Raw genomic sequence first — 21637 nt, forward strand, 5'->3', positions numbered from 1 at the left:
CGGTTAGTGCTTCGACAATATACAATATGGCTGTCTTTGCCATGTGATTGTTTGGAAGTATAAGTAGTACTCCTTACTTATATGATGATTAGCACCACATCTAGAGCTACTTGCAAGGTTATTCAATAGCAATAAAAGATGTACCGCCTAAAATAGCCAGTATAAACCGATCGATAGAAGTGATTACAAAACAGTCGGAGGTAGGCCTCAGGCTACTGTGTGTATGCGATTCTACTCGTGATGTGTTATATGGGGTTCCAATAGACTCTCCGTCTAAAGTGCTAGCCGCCCTTTTTTTTTTTTTTTTTTTTTTTTTCCTTCTTTTTCTCTATCAGAACCACAACGCCCAAGAATAACCCTCCATGGGAAAATGGTTTCCTTTGCCTCCGGCACCCTATATTGACGTATCGAAGGTTGTCAAATTCGCTGTCGCTGCCCCTCTCTAGTGCAGCTGTTTCTAGTCCTACTTGCATACTCAGACTCAGATTGAATTCCACTCCACTCATCTAGAGCCCAACTAGTAAGTGGGGTAATTGGTGATTCAGAGTTGAATTGGGCTCCTATGCCAGTGTAGGCAGCAGGGCCGAGTACTGTAGACGTATATTATGGCGATCAGTAGTACCCTTTCTACTACCATCGCTCGAATTACGACACTACGATGATACCAAGACAGTACTGAGCACCCGAATGAATTACAGTTCTCAACTCAGATATATATTCCTCTGGATTGAATTCTTAGCATACGCACGCTCGTAATAACATAACAGAGTCGTAAAAATCGTAACCTATGCAAGCTGGATGGCATGTGCAGCGCCTTCCCAATGTATCAAAGAGGAAGCAAGGCAACCACAAGCTCAACTCAGACCCAAAACCGAATCCCGTCTAAGTTGGATATGCCCCAATCTATATCCATCGCGTCTATACAGCATAACCCGAACCGGAATGGGAAACCGAAAAAGAAAGACGTACAGTATACATAGCCAGATCAGTATATATTGGCGGGCCCCTGCGATGCTCACACCTTTATGTTCTATTTATCATCGTCGTACAGGCGAATTTCCTCATTCGGGGTATGAATCTCGGGGTATTGGATGAGGAGGAAAAGGGACCACAATCTGCGAGAGCATATGTGGTCTGGAATAGGAAAAAAAGAGCTCACTCCGTAGTTGCGGGGCTGTGTGGATGCTCTTTCTCACGCACATCAGGGGAAGCTGTGCTGCTAGGGCTCGCAGTGCCGGCACTATTCTGCTTGAGCTGCTTGCGGGTTTTGCGGCCACCACAGCAAGAGGCACAGCAGGAGCCAAGCTGGAGGATAAAGGCAATCAGGTTGAAGGCGGAGGCGACCCACATGAAAGCCATCATGCGCGTGCCGATCCAGGCGTCGATGTTGAGATCTTCGCTGGCGGAGGTGAAGACGTTGCGGAAGATGATGAACATGACGGTTGCGACGACGGAGGCAACAACGGTGAAGAGAGCGGTCACGAAGGTTAGGATGAGGAAGGGAAGAGAACGGAGAAGCACAAAGGTTCGACGGCGATGTTGCGGGTGGGTTTGATTGACGACTGGGTCGGAAGAAAGAGCTTGAGGAGGCCGTGAGGAGACGGCAAGTGGAGACAAAAAGATGAGGATGAAGGTTAAGACGGTAGCGGTGATAAAGAGACCAAACATCCAGTGTGAGGCTATGCGGGCGATGTGCAGAGCCGACGTGATGTTGGCAGGAAGAGCAACTGCAGGTTTGTTAGCAAAGGGAACGTTTTCCATTTTAGAAGGAGGAGCGTACTCGTTGCGCCGGATAGCAGTTCACTGAGGATGATCTCGACAGGATTGAACCAGTAGAGGGGTTTGGGCGAAGAGCAGTGGGTGATGCCCTGGTCCTCATAACCTTCGCAAAAATTCCATAGTCCCACCTGATAAAAGTCGTGCAGACCGATCGTGCGAGCAATGGTATCGATCAGGACCGCATTGGGGGTGGACAATGGGATGATATTCGCTAGGTTGATCTCGAGGAAGTAGGTCTGTCGGAGAACGGGCTTATCGGCGACATTGCCAATGCAGACCAAGATCAGGAAGATCCAAGCGATGAGATAGCAGAAGGAACGGAGGATACGATGCCAGAGCACCTTCGATCTGCTCCGGCCGACCTGCGGACGTCCAGGAGCTTTCCTGAACAGGGGCAGCTTTGCCATGGACCGCTGTCAAGCACGTGGTGGTGGAGAGGGCAGGTCCGGAATTTGCGGATAATGGAGTCGGAGAATAGACGAAGAGGATAGAGGAGAAGATGGATGGAGATGATGTAGAAAGAGACCCAGATCAAGAGCAGGGCGTCTAGTTAAATTCTAATACGTAGTATAGAAGAAATCTGGGAAGACATCGACTGGATGACGTTTACGCCCCCCGTGAACCACGTGCCAGGATTCGCTGGGGAGAGAGAGAGAGAAAGGACCAGCGGGGAGGGAAACACCGGCAACCACGGGATTAGGTTGACGGGATCAGGAGAGGAAGCTGGGGATACATCCAGGAGAAGAAAACCAGAGATTGGGAAAGAAAAAAAAAAAAAGGGGAGCGAGGAACAGGAAGAGATGGCGGGAATGGGGGGAAAAGAATAGGGAAAGGGAAAGCAAAGTGGATGGCGAGAGCGACGTATACTCAGTACACAGATGGATGACTGAATATTACCGAACTGATCTGATCTGCCGTGGAATTGAATTGGGCTTTAAGGTTGAAAAAAGTTAGACGCCTTGGCAGCCAACCAGAATGAGAAAATGTGGAATAAAATAAATGGGGAGTAGAAAATAAAATCAAAACAATAATCACAATAATAATAAAAACAACAACGAGAATTTCACACGAGCCGTAACGCTGGCGGCTTCAATAATCTTACTCAGGGAGAAAGTCTCAGTCTCAGGGCCGCAGCAGGTATTCTTAGCAGCGGCGCTGGTCTAGACCCTGATGGGAACATTTTTGCGATGGTGGCAGGAACTTTCCTTGCCCTGCCTCTTTTCCCCTCCTGGGCGGCAGTCTGACTGTGGACGAGACAGTGGAGAAGGCCGATCATGAGCAGATTTTATCCTTGCTCTGAAGTAATCTGAAGTAAGTACAGCAATCACCCCCGTTGATCGAGGGGCTGTTACTGCGTGGACGCCGTTGACCAGCACCAAAACCACCCCAGTTCGTGGCTGGTGATGGGCTGGAATACAGTGATGATTGGCATGAGTTAGCCGCTGATGGTTTTTCCCGGTTACCCAATGCAGTGGGGATCGTGGCTGATCTGGCAATTCTCACGACATTCAGGAGCCACTCGCCAAGAAAGACTAGCAGGCCTGGAATTAAAAGTCACTGCCTATTCTGGCGTTTCGGCAACAAATCGGTTCTGTCAGTGACTGTTTGGCCAAGACTGGCTCAAACAACGTCATCGACAGGTGGGCCCCACCCTTGGTGTCTTTTTCAATTCTGGCTGCCTGGGCTGATGAAATAATTTAATTGGCCGGAAGGATTGGGAGGATTTTCCATGCGGGCGATCTGCCAGTGAAATCCAGGCTAAGATCGGCTGTTGGCCAGCTTGGAGCTTTCCTCTCCGGGACAGCGGGGCGGACAGTCAGGGGGGGTGGCAACCAATGGCTGCCGGGATCGGCCCCCCTAAAGTAAGCCAGTACCCTGAAGGCGGGAAACCCTGCGTGGTAACAATACCTGTTACCTACCTTACCTACCTAAAATACCTTACCAGCCCAGCATCCATGGTTGACTTCATCGTAAGACATCATTCCGCGCCCGGTGATTATTCTGCTTCTTCAGGGTCCTGATCCATCTGGTGCTCCATCTGGTGCATCTGATCGCATCGTGTGGTCCTCCTCGGACAGATACACTGCTGTATATATATCCAAAACCTCCGAGCCTCCACAGACCGGCCTCTTGACTCCAGACCACCTCTTGTCATGCGGTTGATCGCTCACCTACTGCCGCTCCTGGCAGTGGGCGTTTGGCCTTCTCTGGCACAAGATGATAGCACCACCACCACCACCACGACCGGCAACAATGGCGGCCTGACTCTCGAGGGGACCGTCACTTCGTCCATCAGTGAAGCGACGCTGCCCACAGGCCACTACCTCTCCTACACTACCACTATGACCCTCGACAATGGACATACCGTCACGAGCACCGGGGCGCACTCCGCGACAACCACCTCCAACTCTACAACAGCATCCGGGAATTTCACCACGACGGTGACTTCTTCGTCGCAATCTCTCACACTGCTGGTGGGCGGACAGACTGGTGGAGTCAATGGCACCAACGCTACTACAACAGCGACGTCCACTGCATCGTCGACTCCGGTCGTCAACACACAGCCTTGCAATGGCCACGCGGAGTTTTGCGCGCGCAAGTACTCCAACATCACCATGGTTGCTGCCCACAACAGCCCGTTTGTCAAGCCAGGCAATGCGGCCGCCAACCAGGCGTTGGACGTCACCGCTCAGCTGGACGATGGGATACGGATGCGTAAGTTGCCCGATCGACGAAGCTTAGCCTGTGGATAGAATCTTGCTGACACCCCGGACAGTGCAATTTCAAACACACCTGGTCAACAACACCCTCTACCTCTGTCACACCAGCTGCGACCTTTTGAACATGGGACCTCTGGAAGACTACCTGACGACGGTCACGAAATGGGTGAAAACCCATCCATATGACGTGGTCACCATCTTGATAGGCAACTATGATTATGTAGACCCCGGCAACTTCACGGGTCCTATCCAGAACTCTGGCCTCATGGACTATGTGTTTACACCCTCGAAGATCCCAATGGCGCTGGATGATTGGCCTACGATGTCCAGTATGATTCTGTCTGGCAAGCGAGCCGTTGTCTTCATGGACTACCAGGCCAATCAGACGGCCTACCCGTGGCTCATGGATGAGTTTTCGCAGATGTGGGAGACGCCGTTTTCGCCCACGGACGCAGCTTTTCCTTGCACAGAGCAGCGCCCGCCGGACTTGTCCGCGCAGGACGCCAAAGACCGGATGTACATGGCCAACCACAACCTGAATCTCGACATCAATATTGCCAGCATTAGTCTGCTGATCCCCAATACTGCCTCGCTCAACCAGACCAACGCGGTCTCCGGCTACGGTAGTCTGGGAAAGATGGCCCGCAACTGCACGGGTAAGTAACAGCTGACTGTGGTCTGTGTAACATGCTAACCTCTTTACCTCATAGCTATGTGGGACCGGCCGCCTAACTTCCTTTTGGTGGATTACTACAATTACGGCAACTTCAACGGGTCCGTGTTCGCGGTGGCCGCCGAGATGAACAACGTGACCTGGGATGGGAAATGCTGCGGCGCAGCATCTGCCGCGACGAGCGTGATGCCTGGGGTGAGTGTGATGAGTACGCTGCTTCTGATTGCGGGAGTGCAGTATATGGTATCGATATTTTAGTGTTGCTCCGAGCGTATATAGTGGGAGTTTGGAGTTGTGGGATACACTTATATTATGACTCACGACTGTACAGTTAGAATTGAACCTAGTGGTTTAATTAAATTCATGAACAGGTTTCTTTAGCCCTATGTAGCTGCATCGATAGCTCCCAATATACTCCGTCGACAAAGTAGTAACTCCGATGCCCCTAACCCAAACCAGCTAGCGCCCACTCAGCTGACCACCACCACCAAACCAACTCCGCCCTCAATATCATCACCACACTTTACACAGTAGACTACTACTACAACAAGCTACTCAATCAACCAATACCGCGGGGTCCAACCACCTACCCCAATCCCCCCCTTATATTTCCCACTCTCGCCCTCCCCCCTACACACCCGACCAATCAATTCCCTTGGGAGATACCCAATCCAACCAAAATGGTCGACATCCTCCCCCTCAGCAGCTACCCCTCCTACATCGACCTCCTACCCTCGATCCAAACCTGCAACATCACCAACCTCCCCGAGAACTACTTTCTAAAATACTACCTGTACCATGCACTGACCTGGCCCCAACTATCCTTCGTGGCCGTGGTGCGGCCCAAGAACGGCTACAGCAAGTATACCACCACCACCACCGAGAATGGAGGAGGACAAGGAGCCGGCAGTGCCGCAGAACAATACCCCAAGGTAGTGGGGTACGTGTTGGCGAAGATGGAGGAGGAGCCGACGGATGGGGTGCCGCATGGACATATCACGAGTATTTCTGTGATGAGGACGCATAGACGCTTGGGGATTGCGGAGAGGTTGATGAGGATGTCTCGTATGATTCCCTCCCTTATTTCATTCTATTCTATCTATATATCTCTTTCTTTGAGTTTGCTTTGTTATGTTGTTGGGGTAAATTGCTAATGTGGTTTTTCTTTTTCTCTGTGGGTATAGAACGCGCAATGGCCGAATGCCACCGCGCACAATACGTGTCCCTGCACGTGCGCGTATCCAACAAAGCGGCGCTGCATCTTTACCGCGATACTCTCGGATTCCAGGTCGATAGTGTGGAGAGCAAGTACTATGCGGATGGGGAGGATGCGTATGCGATGCGCATGGATCTGTCGGGCATGTTTATCAATTGGGCGGAGATTGAGCGGAAGGATCGCGAGCGGGCGGAGAAAGATGAGAAGGATGCGGATGAGGGTGATGAGGTGGGTGAGTTGGGGAAGAAGGAGGAGAAGGAAAGTACTGAGAAGATGGTCAAGGTGAAGGTTGGGCGTGGGTTGGGTGTTGGGGACTTGGTTGAGAAGAATGAGGCGCAGGCTTCTTCTCAGTAACTCTCTCTTTTTATAAAATGGTTCTAGGTTCGGGGGAAAAGAGGGGGGTTGTCTTTCTTGTATAAAATAGATGTTATACGATGGTTTTTGGTAGATCCTGATTGGTCTTGGGTCTTGCTTGGTATTGGTGCATGGTTCTAGATTCATGTTGAAAATGCATGCTAATGACCACATTGTACCCCGGGTTGACGCCGGTATGATAAAGGAAGTAATAAATACATAAGAGAATCCCAATTCCAGTCTCTTTCCATGAATATAAACACCGCTATGATCATGCATCGTTCCATAAAATAATCCAAGTAATAATGTCCTGGCCATGGCCCACTAATTGCGCCGTGACGCCCCCCGATTATATTGATCGGAGCCCTTCTTGTCTTTCTCATATGACTTCTCTGTTTCTTTGCACGGCTTCCTTTCGATTGCCGACTTCTCGCTCTTCCCCTTGACCGGCATCTTCTCGTTACTTGATGTGCTCGGTGTGCTGATGGAACTGATTTCACTATCCGATTCGGTCAAGGACCGCGCCGGGGATGGAACGGAGGTGAAAGACTGCACTGTCGAGCGGCTCTCACGATTAGTGTCAAGCTCCAATCGCTGCATGTGCTGCTCGAGTGGCATCTCAGTACCATCCCTCTGCACCTCACGTGCTCGCTGCTCCTGACGCCGGCGGGTGCGTTTAAGCCGCCGCTTCTCGCGTTGCTCTTCTCGCGCTCGACGCAATACATCTCGAAATGCTTTCCGCGTGGCTCGGGTCTCCTCTTTGACTGCTCGCTTGTCTGACTGCTTCTGGTGCTGCTCGCTTGGCGAGTCCCATCGCCTCCAGCCGTGGCGCCAGCCGCTTCGTCCAGATGTACGGTTCTGGCGTCGCGACTGCTGTAGAACGTCAAGCTGACGCCGCAGACCCACGGCGGCTTCGTACAACTCCCGGTCGTGATGGTCGTTCAGTGACAAAAGCTGCGCGCGGACCGTGGCCAGATCAGAGGCGCTGAGCTCGGACGTTGTTGACAGGGAATCAATCGAAGAGAAAGACAAGTCGGATGCCTCCGAGTCGATTGAAGCCCGGCGAGTCCGTTCGGGTTGAGCTGGTGTAGTGCGTTGAGGCGTAACTGTCGTAGTCGTAGTCGTAGCCGTAGCTGTAGGCGTGGTCGTAGGTGTATGTGCAGTGCTATTCTGTACGTACCCTGGCTTAGGGGGTTGGTTCGCGATCCAATCATCGCGAGATGGACTGACAAAGCCTGTGAAGGCATCCTCCACCTTTCGTCCCTGGAGTCCGGCCTGCTCCTCGATCCAGCGACTGTGAGCAAGAGCCTGTTCCTCCACCTGCCTTCCATAATGTTGTGCTTGCTCAGTGAAGCGCTCTCCATACTTTTGGGCCTGCGAGGCCAACGACGCTATCCAATCTAAGGGTCCTCCTCCCTTTGACATGCTTGGATCCTGGTAAGGAACCCCATAAGGGGGAGCAGTCCAGCCCCATGGAGGCTGAGGAGGGTAGTGACCGGGCGGCGGCGGCGGCGGTGGTGGAGGAGGGGGGTAATGGTATGCGGGATGAGGCGGATACACAGCAGGGCTGTATGGCGCAGGATGCCCATAAGGTGCGTAAGGTGTATGAGGGGTAGGATATTGTGGGTAGGCATATGGCCCTGGTGTATAGACAGCACTGACTGGAGGCGCACCAGGCTGCTCAGCAGCTGTTGGTGTCACAGGCGACTGTTGTAAGCGACCTCGACCAGCGTCGGACGCCTGGGCGACTCGGTTTTCTCGTGTTGTAGCAGCCGGCCAACACTTAGGACACAAAGATGATCGCGGCGCACTCTGAGGGTCCATCACGTAGACATATACGACACGAGCCGAGCGGGGTTCGAAGAAGTATTGGTTCCACTCCATTATCACGGCAGCAATCCGTCTCTTGCGTTCTTCATCCGTTTCCTGGGGCCGATCCTTGCGATCACGCTGAATCTCTGCTCTGACTTGACGGGGCAGTTGTGCCGAAGTAGACGCTAGACCCAAATGCGGTGGAAACAAGTATCTCAGGAAAACGTCCCAGTCCTGCTGGGTGATGTCTTCCGTCTTCTGCGCGGTCCAACAACGAGGTCGACGCCGGACATCCTTTGATTGGCTGCGCGGAAAGATAGTTACACAATGTTCCACAATGTCCCCCTGACGGCTTGAAGTCGGAGGCGGTCGCTCCACGAAGTATTCCGCAGCAGATGTGAAGTGGGTAGGCAAGCTGGCGGAGGATGCTGGAAAATCATGACTGGCGGAGCTGGACGCAGGACTCGAGGGCGAGGTGCCTAGGGTTGTCTCCCCCCCACGCAGACGTAGCAGGACACGATTCACTTCCGCAGTCGCAGCGGCATTTCGGCTGTTTGCTTGTGCGAGTAACGGGTCGACCGCAGAGTATGGCGGAGGAGGAGCTTCGTCGGATTCCATTGTAGCGAGGACAGATATTGTTGTAGAAGTGTGAAATCAAAATCACGGACCGAGTTGACCTTCAGGTTCGTAACCCGTCATCCATCGCGCACGGGAAGATATGCAACACCCACCAGCCTTCCCGGACACACTCAGGTACGGAGACGCTGGAAGGCAGCAGGATTATGTAGATTCTGAGCACGATAATTAGCCCTGGCACTGCACGGACGAGCGAGCGAACCGCACGGCAGACGTAGGAGAGTTGAGTCCTACTCTTGAGTAAGATGATCAGGAATTCAAAAGGCCAGAAAACGGGATGGCCGGCAGGTGGAGGGAGAGACAAGATGACTTGGAAGTGTCTCGGGCGGCGGAGGATCAGCGGCGGATGTGATCACGGGGCAGCCGGCGCTTGATTGGCGCCACCCCTCCGCCTTATCGAGTCGATCGTCAAGCCAGACTGACTAGTAATATTTCTCTCTCCTCCACTCAACTATCGATTCGTCTAACGGTGCTCCCCCCCCTACCGCTACCCGGCGTTTCATGTTTACTTCTAGTGGGCTGCCCCAGATTTATTAACTGTCAAAACCAAGGTGTATATGACCATGTCTGCAATGATTGATTCTATCCTATCGCAACTCATATGCAGCAGCAACGAATAAGCAATTAACCGGACTATATACTGCATGGCGCCCAAACTCCCCTGCCTTGAATGCCTTGGATATGTCGCAAGATGAGAAATATAATCACGATATAGTGCAAGGGAATATGTACCCCGATGAACAGAAATATGCGGGTATTAAGGATCTATACTGCTAATCCCAAGCGTCTCCCCAACCGTCGTCCTCCTCAGTGTCTTTAGGTGTCGTGTCGATCTTTTTCGCTGGTGCGACAACGGTCCTGGGCTTAGCCGTGCTACTGCGGCTAGATGGCCGTGATGCCGAGGTGGGACTGGATTTATTCAAACCCTTTGGCAATGGCTTCTTTGACTTGGACTGGGCGGCCAGCCAACCAGCAAAGTCCGGCTCGCCGCCATCATCGTACGGAACGGGCGCTGCTTTAGGTGCAGGGGCAGGTGCAGGAGCAGAAACTGTTGGACTGCTAGTTGCTGTCGCACTGAACGGGTCCTCCTCTACTTGCTGCTCGTCTTCATCATCGTCCATTGCACCCCACGCGTCGTAGACATCTTCTGTATCATCCTCTTCTTTAGCCAAAGTTGGTGGTTGCTCCGACATGGATCGATTCAGAGACTGAGTTGCAGGCCGTAGTGTCTCTTTCTGCACCGACGATGACGCCCTCGTTGGGCGGGGAACAGAAGCTGGACGAGCTGGTTCAGGCTCAACCGGTTTAGTACCGTTGGCGGTGGGTTCGATTTCGCCATTGGCCGCCGTGAGCTTATTGGTGAACGAGGAAATTGCCCATCCAGCCCATGACTTGTCGTTAGATGTGCCAATACGGGCTGTATCCTTTGTCGGATCTGCACTGGCTGCCGGAGGAATTACCGTGTCTGCCATTGTGCTGGCGTACTTTCGGATACGCTGGAGATACAAGTCGAGTGTCTTATTCGCCTGGTCTCTGACCATCCTATATGAAGCATTAGACCCGAGCCATGCGAGAAAGTGGATGTTCTTACTTTTCCTTATCCAGAAGGGAAGGGCAGATAGCCGGAAGCACTTTTGTCGCGCAGTCTTCCTCGGTGAAGAACTCCAACGTCGCTCCGAGAGCGAGCAGACCAGCGCTCCGGGCGTGGACGAAGGGATCCCGAAGAGACCTGGTGAAGGCCGCAATAAGGACCTTGGATCTCGACTGTATCTGGTCAGCATTGCGTATGAGCTTTTAGGAAGAGCCACTCACGCCTTGTCCGAGATTCTTAGCTATCTTGCCCAAGCAGATTGTGGTATTTGTACGGATTCCCGGCTGCTCATCGTTGGCGGTACGTGCGAGGAACTTGAGCAGATCACCGTTGATGACACGGTCGCTGAGCTTGTTGATGATTGGCAAAACAGCCTTGACCGTCTGCTCTCGGACGACGGGTGCGGCGTCGGTGAAGCCGGAGGTCTATAGCACATGAAATCAGCATCGAGCCCTGCCGGGGATTGTTGGAACTAACAATCTGAGGAAAGATCTTGTCATTGACGATTTTTTGAGGCAGGTTGTCAATCATCACCGGGAGGTTATCGAGCAAGCAGACCCGCAGTGCTCGATCCGGGTTTCCAAAGAGTCGGACAACGACAGGCGTAAGTCTTGAGTTGAACTCTTCCTGGGATAACTTCGCCCCGATCTTCAGAATAGCCCCCAGTACCTTGGGGCCACCTCCGCCAAACTCAACCGACTTGAGCAACTCTGGAAGCACCTTCATCTTGAAAAATTCCTCCGGGAAGTCGTCGGACAACTCATCAAGCTCGCTACTTCAGTCAGCATCCATAGTGGCAGCCTGTCCCTAATGAGGCATTGACTCACTTGACAAACTCCTCTCGCTCTGCATCGTTCTTGAGCCCCAAACTCTCAATATCGTCCGTCAACCGGATAAGTGGGGTTTCGAAGAAGCCGCCGCTCTTCTTCCCCTGCTCAACAAAGTGGGCAGGGCTCAGACGCAGTTTGGGATTCGCCGTGCACAGGCGTTTATAGCTCTGATGCATACTGGGCGGGATGTTCGTCGTCTTGCCCACCTGGTCCCCGCCAGTGAAGTTGCCATTGTAGACCTCGTAAACTAGTATTCCAAGCCCGTAAGAATCAATCGCAGTCAGCGGGTTCCGTTTGATCGTGTCCCATCCGCTCTTGACGACCTCCGGAGGTGTGAATCGAGCCGCGTCAGGAACGAGACTACCATATGTCTGCAAAGCGCTGTCAGCAAGAGCGCATCTCGTCATGCAGAAGAGTATAAACCGACATAAATGACCGCATTTTCATCGTTCATTGAACTCAGAATATCAAAACCGCCCAGCTTCCATTCCCCACTCTCGCTTGTGAATACCGAGGAGGCCCTGACAACACCATGAACAGAGGCCGCGTCTCCGTTGATGAACTTGAGCGTAGACTGTAGAACCGCATACGTCAGAACAATCACAATCGCAACCACAACCACCATAGTCACAACATACCGCCACAGTATACAACCCCCATTTGGACGTCTCCTCGCTCAGACTCCTCCGCTTAACATGCCACGAAAGGGGCACGACTCGTTCCGTGACAATATAAAGGCTAGCTTCCGTCTATAACCCATCAGCCGTTCCATCCATAACACATGATACACGAACTATCGTGTGCCCAATTACCTCTATCGTATCCAAGACCTTAATCACACCCGGATGTCTCAGCGTCCGGGACTTGCGCACCGCATTCTTCGCCAACGGCAGACGGGACTTATTGGAAGCAATATCGAAGGTAAAGACGCTGCAGGGCGAACCGTCTTCCTATACGTACCAAGCGCCGATCAGCAATCGCATTAGCCCCATGGGGGGGTTTTGATTCCGCGGGCCCGCATGACATCTCATACCCGTTTCGTAGCATTGTGTAGCGTCCAGATCGAGTCGGAGAGGTCGACTCTGTCCCCGAGCGAGTAAGGGAATGAACTACCCTTTGCGATCGCCGATGCGACGGCAGATTTGAGGAAATCCATGGCTGGTGTGGGTGGTGCGGACAGTCGTGAGTGTCCCTCACGGAGGGGGCAGCTAAATCAACTACTAGCTGGTCTTTAAAGATAACTACCACCGCAGCGGCGATAGTGGAGGAACGTGTCTTCGGCGGGGAGAGAGGAAGAAGGGGAGGGTATATAAACGAATAAAAGAAAGAAAGAAAATAAGCCTTAGAGAAACGACACGTATGCGACCGATCTCTAGTTCAAGGCAGAACGACAAGAGATTCAACGGCCCCCAAGTTTCATAGGGAGAGAGATCGGGGACATGGGAATAATACAACGGATTTGTCCCCCTTTGGCGCTGCCCGTGGTACCCCGCCCCCAATCGGGTTTAGGGTCTTTTTGTGGGAAAGCTCCCCATTTTATCGCCGGAGCTTGACTTTCTTTCTTTCTCTTTAGCTTTAACAACACATACACACACGCTCTCCTGTTTCTATGTCTACTATCTACCGCGACAGACGCGTCTGCTGAATGATAGCAGCAACGACACTAATACCAACATGATGCTCTTTTCGCTCTTATTATCAATAAACAATACCCACTTCCAACTTACCCTTCACATCGAGCTGAGCTAACACAAGGCACGTCCCATAACTTCCTACTTGACTCCTCCCCCCCGTCCCAGACCCAATTCAACTTCCAGTCACAGACAACCCTTCCCCCCAATCACTCCACGCCAAATCAAAAGAGCCAACCCATTCTCCAATGATGATCACCTGGTAAAAGGTCAGACCGCGAAAACCATGCGAAAGCGTCGTCTCAACTCCCCCGCTGTGTGCTCACCTTCCAACCCAACCAACACTCCCAGCACAAGCAATCCAACAAAAAGAATCCCCTTCCCCGAATACCCTCCCATCGCAAACATCACGGGAAAATCTCTCGCGGCTACCTGATTCCATCACTTTCCATCCCCGCTCTTCTCCATCATAAAGGCAGGCACAAGCTCTTGTTAAAGGCAGAAAGGTCTTGGTCGAGAGGCTCACGACGTTGCTTTTTTTTACCTTGGAGAGACATGTGTACAACAAATCGTTTACTTTCTTTGTTTCCAAGCCGCAATTTGGGGTTTCTGGTCCGCTTTTCTCCATGAGGAATCTCAGAAACTAATGGCTGCGGCGTACATTCATTTTTTCTTTGAGTTAACTGCCGAATGGGAGATTTGCGGGTTGGGGGGAATGGGTAGGGTGAAGCAGGGATTAAACTGTGGATTTGTGATGGGCTCGGGGGTGGTGGGTTCTGGGTGCTTTGGCTGGTGGTTGGGCTTTGGGTTGGGGGGTAGAGTACCGCGGTGGCGGCGTCTTTCTTGGTTGGATGAAGACCAAATAAGAAACTGAAAAGACCTGAGGAGAATGCTCTTTTACTACTTGATGCTTGTTGTTGGAATTTTGTTATCCTAGTTAGACCCTGCGACTATTTACTTCCGTCGTGCTGACTGGCAGCTCCTGCGTAATTGCTACGTTAATTATACTGAGTCCTGTCTACAAGAGGCATCAAGCTCGATTATATGAATGTCATTCATCCCCTTCAAAATGCGTAAAACAAGTCGCCCTAGAACACTTCCCCTCATATCATCTCAATGTCATCCCAACAACTCACCCCCGTACTGTGCAACGTGTCTCCTATACCACTCGCTATGGCCTCTTCCACCCATCGCTGTCCATCAGAACTCCCCTCTTCCTCCGGTCCGATTCCCCATGGGTAGAGATGGCAACGCAAAAGACATGCAAGACGAAGAAAGGAAAAAAGAAAAAGAAAAAAGATAAATCCCAGAACATCATTGGCATATAGCAATGAGTACCCCAGTAACTTGGAAAGTTGTCGTAGTGGAATCCCTTCGTTGGCTTCCGTAAATCACTTCCAAGAAGCCGTATAGTATAGGCCTGCATAGGATGGCAACAAGGCCACCGGATGCCGAACCATTTGCCGACACACCAATCCCCAGAGGTCTCTCAACTTATAGCCCATGGCTATACTCCTATACACACCTGATCTGACTGCAATACTTCACACGAAGCTGCCACCTCGCCTGCCTTTTGTTAGCACGTACCAATCCATCGAGGGTATTAAGGAAAGCTTACCAGCAGGGAATCGCAACCCGCCAACCGGGAACACTATAAGTCTTCCGGTGCACATAGCGCAGCGCATACGTACAATGTACAGATAGCTTTGGTAAACATAGTGAGGTTGTTGGTCGTCGCGAGACGATTTGAGTCGCCAACGGTGAACAACTGGAGTTCACATCCAAGTGAAGCCTGAATTTCCAAAGAGGAACGGCGGTGTTTTGGGTCAGGTCGCTAAGCCAGCGATATGGCGTCTCACGCTTGTCAAGCGGGGGGTGGTTCATTTCACTTCATCTGCTGCCTCTTGCGGTTGAGGTCCAGATGCGACAGTAGACGGGGGTTGAGCAGGCATTTGGGGAGGCATCTGCGGCATTTGGTTGTAACCGCTACTCGGTGTCCGATGCTGGTGGGGTGGGTAATGGTGCACTTGGTGGGGACTGGACTGGAAATGGGGCTGCTGCTGAGGGTAATTGCCGCGGACTGGGGGCACTATGCTAGTTAGCTACCTAACCCCACAAAGGTCTTCTGACTTCGTTATAACATACTGTGAGTAGGCTGCTGCGTCGGATACACGGGCTGGCCATGTTGCCCAGGGGACATGAACATCACCGGTTGGGGGGGCTGACCCGGCTGAGAGTTCTGGTGCATCATCATGGGAGCACCCCGACTGGGACTGGGATAGCCACTGTGAGGCTGGGGCGGTGGCACATGTTGAGGATACGCGTGGCTAGGATTTGGGGAATACATCTGCATCTGGGGTGTATAGGGGGCCACGCCTTGAGGAACACCCATGTATGGTCCGCTAGACGGCTGTTGAACCATCATTGGGGCGCCCATGGTTGGTTGGGGGTTCACGAATTGAGGACCGCCCGGGTAATGTCTCATATGTCCAGGTTGTGTGCCGGCCTGGCTGACATAGAACTGTGGCATGGCTTGGCCAAATGCAAGCTGTGCATGTGGCGCCATGGGGGACGGGTAACCGTGCTGTAACCTGGGGGATGGGAACACTTGCGAGGTCGAGGCAGACATCTGCATGCGGTGGGGATCGTCAAAGTGTGGGGGCCCGGAATTATGATGCTGCTGAGGGTGCAGATGAGGCCCGTGTGGTGGACCAGTGGTGGGAGGCATGCCGGGAGTGTTCTGTGGGAACTGGAACGGCATCTGCGGCGGAGGCATCTGGGGATTGGACGCAGAGCGGCTCTGGGGAGAGATAGCCGGCACCGAAGCAGGCGGCTTGAACATTTCCAGGTATGTCTTTTCTTCGTTTCCGGGAGCGGCATCCCAAGTAGGGGGAGTCCTGTAAGCAGGCGGGATGCCTCCATTGAAGGCGAATCCCTTCTCATTCGACTCCGCATTTTCCTTTTTCATGCGCTTAATGGGGTTGAACTGATCATTAAGGGACGGCCTCTCAGAAATTGGTCTTGGCTTCTTAGCCCCGAAGAACAACGAAGGGCTAGTGGTCCGTGAGACGGAGCGTCCTCGAGTGAAAGGAGATGAGGTGGACGAAGCACCAGGTGTAAAGGTACTTGCGGCGGGGTTTGGCTTAAACTCCAGGGCCCTCACGTTGAACTTGGTCGACACGGACGAGGTTGGTGTCTGCACCTTATTCGGGCTAGTAACAGCAGGCTGCTCGCCAGCTGGGCCAGTTGGAGGAATGCGAACTTCATTGATAGGCAAGGGAGCGGGAACAGTTCCCATCGCGGCTCCCTTTCGCTGCTGTATGTTATCTGCTAGACGATGGCCGAGCATGCCAGTGGCTTGACGGCCCTGGTGCACGGGCTGCTGCGGAAGCCGCCCACCCGGTCCAGCATGCGGACCGGTTGGGGGAAACATTTGACGACCCCGAGGATAGTTCTGGCGGTCAGACTGTGCAGGAGGCGGCATAGTTCCACTCTCCTGGCGAGCGTTTCCAGATGGGCGAGCAGCGGGCTTCGAGTCAGCGCTTGCTGGGGACTTGGTCACAACCTTCTCCTCAGCGTGCTGCTGAGCTCTTTGGATGATCTCTTCCTGCTTGTGCGGGTCCTTAGCTAGGATGGGTACCAAATCCTTGGGCACTGGCGTTGCCAGTTTGAAGTTCTTAGAAAACTTCATGAGTTCGTTCAACTTAATGGTTCGATCATAGGAAGCCTGGTTACGACGGCGTTCTTGCAACTTCGCCTTTTCACTGTGGGCGAATTGTCGGAAAGAGTCGAGCACCTCGGCCTCCACATTCGAAGTAGCATTTGCGGGAGCCGGGGCACCAGATGTGGTCTTGGACAAGGCAGGCTTTTGTTCCGTATCGGCAGCAGAGCTTGCTGTTATACTGGACGGTGCAGGCTGAGCCTGGGCCTGCCCATTCTCCTCGGGCGGTCCGGCGGCAACAGCCTCTTTCGGGGCACTAGGAATCTGTTTGAGAGAGCTTGCGGGAGCTCCCGAAACCATGGCAGATTGAGCGGCGTTTTGCCTGCGCGCTGGCGGGGTGTACTTATTTGGCTGGCCCGAAACAAGCGGCGGGAAGTTCCTCTCATCACGGCGGACACCGCTGTATTTAGCTTCCTCATCATGATCATCTGCCGATACCTGCCCTCTTTCCTCACGAACATGTGCATTGTCTGTAGTAGCGCCTTCGATTTCGCGAGCAATTCGAGCAGCATCTGCTTCCTTCTGCTTATAGGTAGGGTCCGACCGATCGATTCTAGTGGTGTAGATGTTCTCATCGTAACTGCTGGTAGCACCGAAGAGCCTGGCGTTTGCTTCGAACTGGTCCCATCCAGTTGAATTGTGCGCGCTTTCCAGTGAGAGGTCAACGTCCGTATCGGCGGCAGGTTCCCAGCGCTTGAGGGTCCGCTCGCGAATCGCAAGATTTCCGGAGATGTCAGTATCCGTTTTGAAACCAACAGGAGTCCCTGATACTTCGTTAGGATGATACTTCGTTAGGATATCAAAGTGGCCATCAATGTTATCAAGCTAGCCCGGTGACTTACCGTTCGCGCTCTTTGCTGTAACATCGGCCGGGGTGACGTTCGGGACCGAAATATCGACCACATCCTTAACATCGAAGGACATGCTATGATCCGGCGCCGACCCCATATACGGGCTTGAGACATCACTAACCCCATTCGCTTTGTTATGATCCGCCTTGGTGGGCCGTTGCACCATCTTGAGTACGAATGAACAGTCGCTAGGTTCCAACGTCGAGGACGAAAAAATTCCCGTGTATTTATCCCCATTTCTTGTGGTAATCGTAGCATTCAAACCCTGAAAACCGTAAGCCTTTCACGTCGATACATGCCGGGTGTGGAACACTGAGCTTACAATGAAGCTAGCAAACAAGAAAACAAGACGGTCATTTGCGTGGTTATCGGGGGTGTTTGACTCTTTCGGAGTCGGTCGAGGAGAGGCGGACTGTTTGTGAGACATGTTGCCGTTCTGCTGTGAGTACGAGGCCCGCTGTGTGATCGGGTTTGCGCCGTGAGACCAAGCTTTGGTGGAGTTACTGCGTCTATCATCAAAAAAGAAATGGATTAGCCAATGCGCAATACAATGTCGTGGCTATCAGCAAAGAGTATGAGATGACGATTGTGCCCTTTCATCAGGCACGAGTCTGGTGGTAGAACAAGAGCACGGGTTAAAAATAATAAGGAAGCGAGGACACAATGACGCCAAACAGTCGTCAAGAAGACCCGACAGCCACGGAGGGCATTGACAGGAAACGACCCGTCCTGAACAAGATTTAGAGGGAGGGGGGATGGTAACAGAGCAAACGACCGTCTTTTCGTGAGGCGACAAGCGGTGAGGAAAGGGCAATGGAAGCAAGCGAGTTGAAAGGAGCTGGGAGGAATGAGGGATAACATGTTGACCTCACAACGTACCTCTGCCCGCTCTCGAGAGGACTACCGGATTGACGCCGGCCGCCCTCCGAGGCCTTCGTACTAGCACTGGATCTCAAAGAAGGTCTAGTACCGGGGTTCTGAGGATTCACGGCATTGCCAGACGCACTGTTGGCAGCCGGCACCGAGTTGACGGTAGAAGCCATCTGGCTGGATCGTCACCGAGCGTAGCTCTACGTCGTCGCACGACGCAAAGCCGTAAAGAGTGCGGACGGAAGGCACGAAGCCAAAACACACCGCCTGCGCAAACAGGACCGACGAAACGGTGGATGGAGTGGGAGGAAGGGGTTTGGGGGGGGGGGGAAGGAAGAAAGAATGGCGGGGTGGAAGGGGAAAAAGGGAAGCTGTGGTAGGAGAGCGAGAGCCCCGAACGAGTCACGGGACCGCCTTCTGGTGTTGAACGTTCACGGGAAGGGAGGAACAGAGCGAGAGAGACAGAGAGAAAGAGACGGGGAAAGGGGAGGAAGGAGGGGAGACGCGGATCCGGGAGGAAAGACGGGAAGTGGAGAAGGAGGAGAAGGAAAAGAATAAGAAGAATGATGAGACAAGAAGAGAACACCAGCAAGTAGTAAGTAGTAGTGGTAATTGTAGGTAGGACGTCTCGGTCAAGTCAGGTTGCCGGCCGCAGGTAGTAGTAGGGAAGAAGAAGAAGAAGAAGAAGAAGGTAAACTACTACACAAGGAGAAGGGAAGTTCAATGTTCAGATGGTACTGGTAGATCGATAGGTGGGTGAGCAGCAGCCACAAAAAGAGGAGACAAGCCAAAGACAAGCCAGCCAGACAGCTAACATCATCCACAGGTCAAAGGTCAAGTAAGGTTAGTTTTCTGTACGTACAGCAAAGGTTCTGGCTGGAGGGTTTAGCTTGTCAGAGGGGAATTTAGGTGGGCAAATCCCATGGAAATCCCAAGGGTCTTCCGGCCTTGGGTTGGTTGACGGTTGGCAAGCGAGTGGGGAACGAAAGATGGCCATGAGTGGGAATGTGCACTTGCTTTTTTTATCTACTCCGTATGTTCTTTCTTCTTTAGTTCTTTCCTCCCTCGTTTCACTTCCACTTCCACTTCCACCTCCATCTTCGACTTTTTTTTGCTGTGCTAGCTGATAAGCACTTGCTTCCCAAGTCTGGTGGAATACTAACTACTACATCTCAAGTAGTAAGTATAATTATTTTGGAGGGCTCGTGACGGCCTTTCGTAATGCCTAGTCCCAAATAAAGAGGAAGAAAAAAAAGAAACATGATTACATTTATTGGCCATCATCTTTCTTGCTCCATCATGAATGGGATTGCAAGTTGTGCGTGCGTGCGTGTAGGTGTGTGTGTTCCCACCTCGCTACTACTGAGACGCACCATGTCGCCTCACTCCACTTGCTTCTGCTTCCATCAGTCGAGTTGCCAATTTCAATGGACTCCTGCCCTTGCGGCCTGTCAGAATCCACTTGGAGTAGGCCCACCCATTGCGCTGCATGGTGAATCCATAAGAGTTCCGCCCGTATCTCTGATCCTAGGTCTGGAATGATCCCTTGCTGCATGGAAGCTCACTTCCACAGCCCATGCTCTTCAGACCTTCTTGGTCCTTGTCTTTGCTGTCACCGCGTCTGAAAAGTCCATTCGGTACTTCTGCCATCCGAGTGCGATCGGTAAGTGCAACGGAGCTCAGGTTCGCTCGAGCAAGGGCGGCTGTCCTGCCAACACACCTAGCAATCACCAAAATTGGGCATTCGCGAGGTGGAGAGCCATTCCACCCACGACTAACCCGGCTAGGCATCCGATCTATATAGAGTCCTCCACCAGAGATACTTTTCCAGACGTGCTTCCCTTAAAATCGAGAAGCAGCGCCGTGCCAATTCTATCTACCTAGACATCTGTGCTGGTTTACTGCAGCTGTCAGCATGATCATGAATTAGACCTTCGGGGCCAAGGAGATAGACGGCTAGCTTGATGATCGACCGAAACCATACTTGCATCATGCTTGCTGGGTGGTTTGTTTGGGGAATACTGGCAAAGCAAATCAGCGAACCGACTTGCGCTAAGGTCCTGCCTGATGGACAATCTCATTGACGCTTCAGCGCACTACCCACTTGATGCTATAGATATCACATTACTAAGAGACTAAGCGAATACAGTAAGAACTAAGGCAAGCGCCGGGGCAATTGACCGGGCCATGCTAAGCATTATTAGGCTAGTTCATTATATTGAGCGCCTGCCCAGGCGTCCAGCGACTCATGACTTGTGCGCACAACGATGGATCGGGCCTGCTTACGAAGTATCATATTGTTGCTGGCGTTGACCCAGAAATAATCAATCAATGGAAATCATCGTTACGTAAGACTGGCTCTGTCAATAGCCAAGGTAGACTTCATAGGAATCCCTTTCGTTCCAACTTGAGACAAGACAATCAATCGAGAGGCATTGCCATTACTAGTACAGTATGGACCAAAGTGCGCGAGGCCTCGTTAGGACTACTGTGTACAGAACCTTACGCAGTGTCACACAGGAAAGGATTTCCGGAAGTTTGGTAGGAAGGGACCCTCCGGCGTTGAAACTCTAAGCCCAAATTGGTTCTGCAGTCTGACATGGACGGCCAAGGGATCGGTGTCATCATGGGGAGGTATCCACACCAAGGGATGAGAAGGTTGAGCCGGCTGAAGAAAATCTCGTCTGAGGTGTATCAACACTTGGGAGACGATTAAGCACTATTCAAATGCGTACTTGCATTCACCGCTGGAGGGCTTAAGCCCGAGATATCTCTCTCTCTCTCTCTCTCTCTCTCTCTCTCTCTCTCTCTGTTAGTGGATTTACAGGGGAACTTGATGGATGATACTTTGTTTGTAAGAGAGTAGTGTTGAACTGAGGCGCGGCTGAGGTGGATCCGGCGAAACTAAAAATCCCGGAGGCTGGTGCCAACATGTGACTTGGCGGGCGTTTGT

General features: G+C 52.3%; 7 protein-coding genes across 7 annotated transcripts; 3 read left to right on the plus strand and 4 right to left on the minus strand.

Annotated features, from left to right (window-relative positions):
- Positions 1–1125: 1125 nt before the first annotated feature.
- Positions 1126–2282, minus strand: BO87DRAFT_98462 (SUR7/PalI family protein). Its single transcript, XM_025629714.1, has 2 exons — positions 1781–2282; positions 1126–1727 (listed from the first exon to the last, which is right to left on the minus strand). Exons 1-2 carry the CDS (start codon positions 2184–2186, stop codon positions 1156–1158), a joined length of 978 nt encoding a protein of 325 aa, XP_025478273.1. The 5' UTR covers positions 2187–2282; the 3' UTR covers positions 1126–1155.
- Positions 2283–3718: 1436 nt separating this feature from the next.
- BO87DRAFT_377873 (PI-PLC domain-containing protein) lies at positions 3719–5551 on the plus strand. Its single transcript, XM_025623664.1, has 3 exons — positions 3719–4494; positions 4556–5155; positions 5210–5551. The coding sequence occupies exons 1-3, from the start codon at positions 3933–3935 to the stop codon at positions 5428–5430; spliced, it is 1383 nt and encodes a 460-aa protein (XP_025478274.1). The 5' UTR covers positions 3719–3932; the 3' UTR covers positions 5431–5551.
- A 154-nt stretch (positions 5552–5705) lies between these two features.
- On the plus strand, positions 5706–6948 carry BO87DRAFT_361983 (peptide alpha-N-acetyltransferase complex A subunit ARD1). Its single transcript, XM_025621610.1, has 2 exons — positions 5706–6237; positions 6357–6948. Exons 1-2 carry the CDS (start codon positions 5853–5855, stop codon positions 6740–6742), a joined length of 771 nt encoding a protein of 256 aa, XP_025478275.1. The 5' UTR covers positions 5706–5852; the 3' UTR covers positions 6743–6948.
- On the minus strand, positions 6905–9473 carry BO87DRAFT_98496 (uncharacterized protein). The gene is made up of 2 exons (XM_025629715.1): positions 9425–9473; positions 6905–9345 (listed from the first exon to the last, which is right to left on the minus strand). Exon 2 carries the CDS (start codon positions 9170–9172, stop codon positions 7067–7069), a length of 2106 nt encoding a protein of 701 aa, XP_025478276.1. The 5' UTR covers positions 9173–9345; positions 9425–9473; the 3' UTR covers positions 6905–7066.
- Positions 9474–9755: 282 nt separating this feature from the next.
- On the minus strand, positions 9756–13015 carry BO87DRAFT_377875 (COPI-interacting protein CEX1). Its single transcript, XM_025623665.1, has 9 exons — positions 12645–13015; positions 12424–12561; positions 12250–12360; positions 12039–12185; positions 11609–11982; positions 11259–11553; positions 11003–11206; positions 10782–10954; positions 9756–10732 (listed from the first exon to the last, which is right to left on the minus strand). Exons 1-9 carry the CDS (start codon positions 12765–12767, stop codon positions 9964–9966), a joined length of 2334 nt encoding a protein of 777 aa, XP_025478277.1. The 5' UTR covers positions 12768–13015; the 3' UTR covers positions 9756–9963.
- A 1296-nt stretch (positions 13016–14311) lies between these two features.
- Positions 14312–14776, plus strand: BO87DRAFT_398242 (uncharacterized protein; the record flags this gene model as incomplete). Its single annotated transcript, XM_025625358.1, has 2 exons — positions 14312–14489; positions 14661–14776. 2 exons carry the CDS (start codon positions 14312–14314, stop codon positions 14774–14776), a joined length of 294 nt encoding a protein of 97 aa, XP_025478278.1.
- Positions 14777–14921: 145 nt separating this feature from the next.
- On the minus strand, positions 14922–19022 carry BO87DRAFT_98550 (putative PAB1 binding protein (Pbp1)). The gene is made up of 5 exons (XM_025629716.1): positions 18694–19022; positions 18137–18323; positions 17806–18079; positions 15388–17727; positions 14922–15331 (listed from the first exon to the last, which is right to left on the minus strand). The coding sequence occupies exons 1-5, from the start codon at positions 18855–18857 to the stop codon at positions 15123–15125; spliced, it is 3174 nt and encodes a 1057-aa protein (XP_025478279.1). The 5' UTR covers positions 18858–19022; the 3' UTR covers positions 14922–15122.
- Positions 19023–21637: the final 2615 nt, after the last annotated feature.

The sequence above is a fragment of the Aspergillus neoniger genome (genome assembly GCF_003184625.1).
Source record: "Aspergillus neoniger CBS 115656 unplaced genomic scaffold BO87scaffold_22, whole genome shotgun sequence".
NCBI lineage: Eukaryota > Fungi > Ascomycota > Eurotiomycetes > Eurotiales > Aspergillaceae > Aspergillus > Aspergillus neoniger.